The sequence below is a fragment of the Bison bison genome, unplaced genomic scaffold (genome assembly GCF_000754665.1).
Source record: "Bison bison bison isolate TAMUID 2011002044 unplaced genomic scaffold, Bison_UMD1.0 scf7180017864526, whole genome shotgun sequence".
Taxonomy (NCBI): domain Eukaryota; kingdom Metazoa; phylum Chordata; class Mammalia; order Artiodactyla; family Bovidae; genus Bison; species Bison bison.
This window is the reverse complement of record NW_011495077.1, coordinates 1,920,686-1,930,346: the sequence shown is the minus strand read 5'-3', so window position 1 is coordinate 1,930,346 and position 9,661 is coordinate 1,920,686. Positions and strand designations below refer to the sequence as shown.

The following is a 9,661-nucleotide window of genomic DNA, read 5'->3' as shown; positions in this document are numbered from 1 at the left end:
GTCCAAGGGACTCTCAAGAGTCTTCTCCAACACCACAGTTCAAAAGCATCAGTTCTTCGGCGCTCAGCCTTCTTCACAGTCCAACTCTCATCCATACATGACCACTGGAAAAACCATAGCCTTGACTAGATGGACCTTTGTTGGCAAAGTAATGTCTCTGCTTTTGAATATGCTGTCTAGGTTGGTCATAACTTTCCTTCTAACAAAATCAGGACACGTGAAAACCACAAAGGTATTACTCACCACTATCATCATCGTCAATATTTCTAAATAAATTAACTTGACAGACTATACCACTTTCCATTAGAAATGGCTCTTGTTATCAACCAATTTCCCAATTTCTAGTCATCATTTTTGTTTTTCTCTCTTTTCTCTAGTCAGTCTGATAATTTTGTGGCTTTCCCTGCTACAGGCTTCAGAACATGGACAAGCACCTTTTGATGTTCAAATAATAGATATTCCATTTGCTAAATCATTCTTTGTTAATGGATTCCTCCAATTTTCATAATCAACAGTTTCCTATTATACTCACAGCACATTTGACCTCCTAAGTGATATTTATTCCAAGTTACACAGAGAAATGGCTAATCATTATTTCTAAGTTTAAAACATTTTTGCCTGAATCTGCAAACAGTTAAGTCACTCACCCAGAATCACACATTTTTTACAGAAAATATGGCCACAGTTGGTGACAAAGAAATGGGCCCCATCTTTTCGGAAACATCGGTTGCAGTGAAACCAATCCATTCTGCAGCAAAGAGAGAGAACAACTCTGGGCATAACATAATTATATTTACTATAACATAATTATAGCTGTTCCAAAATCTACTTAATGCTTGCTCAGCTTCTGCTAACTTATTGGAATATGGGCATATTTTTGTGGAGTATTTCAACTGGTTGTAAGATATATCTCTAAAGTGTAAAAAAGCAGACTGCAGAGTATGCAACGCCATTTTCTAAAAAGTATACATATTCAGAAAAGTAACAGGACAGTGATGATTTTTTTTTTGAATGGTGAGATTATGGATATTTGTTGTATGTATATGCTGTCTTTACACCGTTTTGTTTTCTAAGTTTTCTGTATTAATTCAGGTATTAATCTGTAATTAGAAAAAACAATCTTTAAAAAAAAGAACCATCTTCTTATTTCCTAATAGTTTCCTGTGATACAGCAAGATGGAGCAAGGAGGAGGTAGTGGACAAAATATAGAAGATCACATATTAACCACTTGGGACACATTTTATCTATGAGAAAGATGGTTTTTGAATGACGTCTCAGATTGTTCACATTTTCTTCTACTCCACAGAACCTCAGAATCATAGATCTAAAAGTGATCTTAAAAATCACTTAACATTTTGTCCAATCCCATCCTTTTTTAAAAGATGCATTTGAAAAAATAAAAATAAAAGATGCATTTGATATTCATTGAACAGCAAGATTTGAAATGAAGAAACTGACATTAAAAATACAGAACTGATACAGATCTGTCATTAGTTCATATATTTAATGAATTTATGTTTAATTTCATGAATATTCTACAAGAATGAAACAGGTTTGATTTTAATTTAAAATTAAATTGGGGGAAAAAAACAAAACAGAGGGTAAATTTTCTTCCCCACTTATGTTTTTTCTTTAAAAACGTTATAAAGTCGTTTATGGAGACATTTGCTCAAAGGATGTTGGCTAGTTTGCGCCACACTTTAACATTTTTGTCACACAAGGGCAAGATTCAGGACAAAAACACTGAATAAATATTTCAATAGGGCTTCCCAGATGGCGCTAGTGGTAAAGAACCCGACTGCCAATGCAGGATCTGTAAAGAGACACCGGTTCGATCCCTGGGTGGGGGAGATCCTCTGGAGAAGGGCACGACAAACAACTCCAGTACGCTTGCCTGGAGAATCCCTTGGACAGAGAAGCCTGGCGAGCTACAGTCCATCCGGTCAGAGTCAGACACGACTGGAGCGACTAAGCATGCAAACGTTTCAACGCAAAGACATTACACAGAGGCACGCTCTTCAGATTTCTATTTGTTGCTCACAGAAACACTAACTTCTCCCAGAAGTGAATCTAAAGAACCACTGGAAAGGTCCCAGTTACAACGCTCCCAGTTAGGCGGAGCAAGAATTTTAATCAAATGGGTTGACCAAATGAACTCTTTCAAAGAAGAGCCGTTAACAGGGTTTGTGAGGGTAAGACTCGCCCTATTTCTAAGGGCGATGGAGATTAGGCAAAGGCTCAAATTTACCAATAGCTCTTTTTAAACTACATTCCCTACCTGTTTGACCGCAGTGATCCCGGAGGGCCTCGGATCTCACCGAAATCAACCAGCTCTCAAGAAGAGCTGGAAATGGCGGGAAAAAATAGAAAGTCTGGCACCAGCGAGAGACAAACAGCTGGGCGTGTCCCTCGACGGTGTGTGAGCGGCGTGGGCGGGGCCCGGGAGTGGGCGGGGCCCGAGAGACGAAAGTATAGTCCGGGAAAATCTACCTCTTTTAAAATTGGAAAAAGATAAGAAATATGGTCGAATCCCAAACGTGCTACTGTGCAAACAAAAAGGTGAAAACAAACCTAATAATATTCAAGTAGACGTAATACACTAGAAAAATGTGGTCACAAAGCTGATGAAAACTTTAACGTAATTTTTTTCTTCTCTCTTTTTCCACTTTATTTTCAAGTGAAATAAAGAAAATAATAAATGCTTTTAAAGAACAGTGTAAACCAGAAATAGAAAAGCTAAAAAGTGATTTGTATAGAATGAGAACTAACCAGTATCAAGGAAATTAAAAAAAATTTTTTTCAGAAATAATGCTGAAAGGAGGACGGTTTTCCTAAAAAGAAAAATAAAAACTTTCAAGAGAAAGAGATATAGAGAACAAGCAAAGAGATTTTACACACACGGTTATTCCCGCAAGGAAAACCAGAGCAATGTATCAGAACAAATATTTAAAACAAAATTTTGAGAAATTTTTCCTGAAATAAGAACTAAGTCTACATATTTATTGCAAAGGAGAAAACTGACCCAGAACAGTCAAAACCAAAACATTTTCTAGTAAAGCTATTAAATTAGTCTTTAAAGATAAGGGGAAAAAAGATAAGGAAAACCCCTTTGAGCATCCAGACAACAAATACTAGCCATTTATAAGGAAAAGAAAAGTAGATTGGCATAAGACTTCCTTACAGAATCATTTTATGCTAGAAACAATGAAGATGCATTTCAAGGTTTTCAAAAAGAAAATATGATCCAAGAATTTTATGGCTCTGTTCAATTATAAAAGTAGCTGACCAAAAAAAAATGTGAACATGAAATTTTCTTGAGGAAGTCAACAAATGCTGATTTGCAAACTTCTTGGTCTCAGAACTCTTTTAACTTTTAAGAAGTATTGAAAGGAATTCCCCAGTGGTCCAGTGGTGAGGACTCTGCGCTTCCACTGCTGGGGCACAGTTTGATCCCTGGTTGGGGAAGGAAGATCCTCTATCCCAGGCATGCTGTGGCAAAATATATATATATATATATATAGAAGACTCCCTCCCTACAAAGTTTTGGTTTCTGTGGATTGTATCTATCAATATTCACCATATTAGCAATTAAAACTGAAAAGTTAAAAATATTTATTAATTTATTTGAAAACAACAATAATAAACCCATTAAGTGGTAACATAACCTGTGAAATATAACTATATGTTCCAAAACAAATATAATTTAGTGAGAAGAGTGGCATCACTTTTATTTTACCATTTTATAATCTCTTACTATCTGACCAGGCATCTGATGATGTCAGGGAGGCCTGGCGTGCTGCAGTCCATGGGATGGCAAAGAGTCAGTCAGGATCCAGCGACTGAACAACACCGGCTACCTGGGCTTCCCAGGTAGCTAGCTCAGTGGTAAAGCATCCGCAGGAGATGCAGGAGATGTGGGTTCAATCCCATGGTCAGAAAGATCCCCTGGAGAAGGAAATGGCAACCCACTCCAGTATTTCTTGTCTGGAAAAGTCCATGGAGAGAGGAGCCCAGTGGGCTATATACCCCACGGGGGTTGCAAAGCCTTGGACACAACTGAGCATGCGTGTGTGTGTGTGTGCGCGCGCGCGCGTGCACACACACAATCTGACCTAATAGAAAGCAGCTGGATTCACACATGTACTTCTGCAATTACTCTGTTACAGTATACTGTTTTGGTTGAAGCGTGTAAAGATCTGGACTCACTCAAGTATGTAGCTGGAAAAGAGAGTAGTATTTCCCTAGAGCCTATTGTTCAGTCGCTAAGTGCTGTCCAACTCTGCGAGCCGGTGGGTCTCAGCAAGCAAAGTCTCCCTGTCCTCCGCTATCTCCTGGAATTTGCCCAAGTTCATAGCCATTGAGTTAGTGATGCTATCCAGCCATCTCATTCTCTGCTGCCCTTTTCACCTTTTGCCTTCAATCTTTCCCAACTTCAGGATCTTTTCCAGTGAGTCCACTATTCACCTATTTAGATTTTGTTAATATTTTTCTTTGACACTACATCAACATTTAAGAAGTGGGAGTTTGTTAAAAGCTAGCTGCACTGTATCAATGAACTTGTCACGTTTTACATTTAGACCAAATTGGTCATTTGGAAAATACTAGTTCACTGAGTTATACACATTGACACATTTCATGAAACAATATGAAATATTGACACACTCATTTTATAATATTTTAAAATCACCTTTGTTACTATCATTACCAATCTCACCAGAAAAATCTTTGAGTATTGGGAAGTAGTCAGGCACACAGTTACAGATACAAGTTTCTCAAAATTTTTATTTTCATCTGAAAGTTTGAGTTTTATCGTTGGCAATAAGTATTACACTAAGTCACCTGTTTTCCTTGAAATGACAAACTCAGTTTGTATATTTTTGAGAAAATGTCTATCAAATACCCAAATCTGAATAAGCATAGTTTGTTAGTTGTTCTTTCAGGTTAAAAAGATGTTCCACTAAAAAGTGATTAGTTCAGCCCATAACTCAAACCATTGCATAGTTTTCCTAAATATAATCTTAATTCTACTTACACATTCTGGGTCATAGAAAAAGGATAACACTTTTAAAAACATTTTATGAAATGAACTTAGTAAACAAATGATAAAGATTGCACACATATACACAAGAAAACCATATAACAATCTCACCTGTGAATATTGATTCAAAAATCTTAAATAAGATAGAAAATAGAGTACATTTTTTAAAGTATGACCAGGTGATGCTCATTAAAAAAAAAGATAATTCACTATTAAGAAATCTATTAATGTAACTTATTATAGTAATATTTCTAAGAAGAAATGTCATATGCTTCTCTCCAGTTGCCAACAAAGCGTTTGTCATAATTCATATCCATTTCTGATTTAAAATTTCAGTGAAGTAAGAGTCAGTGGATATTTCCTTAACGTGATTAAAAGATGTGTGTGTGTGCATGTAAAGAACTCTTGCTATGATCCAAGTCTAGAAGCAATAAAAGAAAAGATTGATAAACTTGGCAACATAAAAATAAAAGAACACCCTTTGGAGAAAGAGTCCAAATTTTTCTCTCTCACACATATACACAGAGAAAGCCCACTATAGATGAAGTGAAAACCTAAGTGACAAATTGTGACAACTTAAATCACAAAGGGTTAATAACTTTACTATACAAAGAACTTCTAAAAAGAGAAAACCAATGACAACAGAAAGTTGAGCAAAAGGCATAAACAGTTCATAGAAAAAAATTTAATGGCCCTTGAACATATGAAAAGATATTCAACCTCACTTTTAGTGGGATAAGCAAACTCCATCAAACTACCACTTTTCATCGATCAGACTGGCAGACCCAAGTATTTCGTAACATATTCACTTGTCAAGGTTAGGGGGCAACAGACACTCATATGTTGCTGGTGAGGATGCCAAACACAGCAACCACTCTGTAGTGAACATGACATTATCTAGGAAAGTTACACATATATTTATCTTTAACCCAGCAATTCCATTTCTAAGAATCTGTCTCAAAGATGCACTGGCAAAAATATGAGATCACTTATGAACAAGGTTATTTTCTTGCACTAGTATTTATAATAGCAAATGTTTATCAGTGACAAATCACAGTTGAGTATTATGCACATATAAAAAGAAATGAGAGGGACTTCGCTGGTGATCCAGTAGTTAAGACTCTGGGCTCCCAATGCAGGGGGCCTGGGTTTGATCCTTGGTCAGGGAACTAGATCCCATATGCTGCAGATAAGACCCAGCATAGCCAAATAAGTAAATAAATATTTTTTTAAATAGAAAGAAAGGAGAGATGTCCCTGGTGGCGCAGTGGATAAGAATCCACCTGCCAGTGCAGGGGACACGGGTTCCATCCCTGGTCTGGGAAGATTCCACATGCCATGGAGCAACTGAGCCCATGCACCACAACTACTACTGAGCCTGCGTTCCAGAGCCTACAAGGCACAACTACCGAGCCCACGTGCTGCAGCTACTGGATCCTGTGCACCTAGAGCCTGTGCCCTGAGACAACAGGAGCCACTGCAATGAGAAGCCCGTGCACAACAACTAGAGAGTAGTCTCCACTCGCAGCAACTAGAGAAAGCCCAAGCAAAGCAACAAAGACTAAGGCAGCCGTAAATAAATAAAAGAATTTTTTAAAAGAAGAATATTCAGCAATTTCCAGAATTTATTGTTAAATGAAAACAAAAGGTATAGGTTACATAATGTGCAATTCTTTGTTTTGGGAAGGGGACTGACCTAGCAGTCCAGAGGTTAAACTCTGAGCTTCTACTGCAGAGAGCACCAGTTCAATCCCTGGGGGCAGAACTAGGATCCCACATGTTGTGGCCAAAACATGGCCAAAAAATGGGGGAGTATAAATGCATATAAAAAAGCAACTCTAGATGATAAAACAGAAATTGCAAAAAGAAAAAGTTACCTCTGGAGATAGGAAGGGAACATTGTAGAAGTGAAAATATGAAAGGAATGTTTCCCTGAATTTAACTGGTTATATAATTTTGTCTATAGAAATGCAATTATTTTACATATTCAGAAACAGAATTAAAAAGCAACTCCTAAAATTTGAAGACTAAAACAAATGAACCTAACTATACATCAGATTGGTAGCTTTTAAAAAAGTTTATTGATACAGAATTGACATGTGAAGTGAAGTGAAAGTTGCTCAGTTGTGTCCAACTCTTTGCAACCCCATGGACTATAGAGTTGTGGAATTCTCCAGGCCAGAATACTGGACTGGCTAGCCTTTTCCTTCTCCAGGGCATCTTCCCAACCCAGATATTGAACCCAGGTCTCCCACATTGCAGGCAGATTCTTTACCAGCTGAGCCACAAGGGAAGCCCAAGAATACTGGAGTGGGTAGCCTATCCCTTCTATCCCTTCTATCTTTCAGACCCACTGTATATATTTAAAATGCATAATTTGATAAGTTTTGACATATTATAAAGCCTTGAAGGCATCACTGCATTAAAGATAGTGAAGATATCCATTATGCCCCAAAGTTTCTTCATGCTTCTTTGTTAACAATCTCTCCCAACCCTCCCCTACATTTCTTTCTCCAGGTAACATAGGTACTTTATAGCACTACAGATTAGTTTGCATTTTCAGGAGTTTTACATATAGAAATCATATATATATACTTTTTGTTGAGCTTCTTTCATTCAACATAAGGATTTTGAGATCCATCCATGTTCTTGCATGTGTCAATAATTCTTTCATTTTTGTTGCTGAATAGTATTTTATCATATGTAGCAGTGGTGGTTTTAGTTGCTCAGTCGTGTCCAACTCTTGCAACCCCATGGACTGTAGCCCACCCGGCTTCTCTGTCCATAGGATTTCCCAGGCAAGAATACTGGAGTGGGTTGTTATTTCTTTCTGCAGGGGATCTTCCTGACTCAGTGATTGAACCCGTGTCTCCTACATTGCAGGCAGATTCTTTAAGGATGAGTCAACCAGGGAAGCACTAATATGTAAATACCACAATTTGTGCATTCATCTGTTCATGAAACAATTTGAATTGTTTCCAGTTTGGGGCTATAACAAAGCTGCTATAAATGTTCATATTCAAGTCTTTGTTTGGACATATGTCTTCTTTTCCCTGGCTAGATCATATAGTAACTATGTCGGGTACATGTTTGACTTTTGAAGAAGTCGCCAAACTTTTCCAAAGTGATTGTGTTGTACCATTTTCCATTCCCACAAGCAATGTATAAGAGTTTCAGGTTCTTCACGTTACTGCCAGCACAGAATGTTCAGTCTTTTTATTATTAATTCTAATAGGTATGTACTAGTATCTCATTGTGCTTTAATTGCTGTTTCCCTAATGACTAATGATGAACATATATTTGTGTGCTTATATAGAAACGAATGTGTGTGAGTGTTAGTTGCTCAGTTGTGTCCAACTCTTTGCAACCCCATAAACTGTAGCCTGCCAGGCTCCTCTATTCATGGATTTTTCCAGTCAAGAATACTGGAGTGGGTTGCCATTCCCTTCTCCAGGGGATCTTCCCAACCCAGGAATTGAATCCAGGTCACCCGCATTGCAGGCAGATTCTTTACTGAGCCACCAGGAAGCCCAAATATGTGTGAAGTGTCATTAAAATCTTTGTTTAACCATGCTTAACTAGGTTGGGTTTTTTTTTCATATTTTGAACTTTGAGAGTTTTTCATATATTCTGAAGAAATTTCTCTATTAAATAATACATGTCCAATCTGTGGCTTGTGTCTTCAATCTTTTAATAGTAGTCTTTAAAGAGTAAGGGTGAGGCAGGACAGGGACTGTTTTTTTCTGGTTTTTTTTTTTTTGGCCATGCCATGCAGTCACGGCCGTGAAAGCACCGAGTCCTAGCCACTGGTTCACCAGGCAATTCCCCTTGAAGAGCAAATTTTTACTTTTGGTGAAGTCCCATTTATCAGTTGGTCCTTTAATGGAGCATACTTTTGGTGTCATATCTAAGAAGTCTTTGCCTAACTGAAGGTCACAAGGATTTCCTCCTACATTTTCTTCTAAAATTCTAGAAATCTAGACTTACAGTTTTGTATTCATGTTTAGGAATATGATTCATTTTGAGTTAATTTTTCTACATGATTTGAGGTATGCATGAAAGTCCTGTGTCTTTTGTTTTTGGTTTCCACATGTGGATATCCAGTAGTTCCAGCAGCACTTGTTGAAAAGATCTTTTCTCAACTATATTGCCTTTGTCAAAAATAAGTTATCCATAAGAAAACAATTCCATTTACAGAAGCACCAAAAGGAAAAGAATACTTAAAATAAATTTAACCAAGGAGATGCAAGATTATGTATGGAAAACTACTAAATATTGTTGATAATATTACCCAAAGTGATATACAGATCAGTGCAATTCCTATGAAAATTCCAACGGTGCTTTTTGCAGAAACTGAAAATCCATTCAAAAATTCATATGGAATTTCAAAGGATCCAGAATAGCCAAAACAATCTTGAAAAAGAAGAATAAAATTGGAGGACTCACAATTTCCAAATTTTAGTTCAGTCGCTCAGTTGTATCTGACTATTTGAGACCCCATGGATTATAGCATGCCAGGCTTCCCCATCCATCACCAACTGCCAGAGCTTGCTCAAACTCATGTCCATTGAGTCAGTGATACCATCCAACCATCTCATCCTCTGTTGTCCCCTTCTCCTCCT

At 37.4% G+C, this 9,661-nt stretch overlaps 1 protein-coding gene across 1 annotated transcript in view; it reads right to left on the bottom strand.

Moving 5' to 3' along the window:
* The window catches only part of RNF212B (ring finger protein 212B), a 31,523-nt gene extending 29,141 nt beyond the window's left edge, over positions 1–2,382 (bottom strand). Inside the window, exons 1-2 of the mRNA XM_010831285.1 lie at positions 2,280–2,382; positions 648–748 (exon numbers count right to left, since the gene is read on the bottom strand). Coding sequence (XP_010829587.1) covers positions 648–747 — 100 coding nt within the window. The 5' untranslated portion in view covers position 748; positions 2,280–2,382. The remainder of the gene's footprint in view (positions 1–647; positions 749–2,279) is intronic.
* Positions 2,383–9,661: the final 7,279 nt, after the last annotated feature.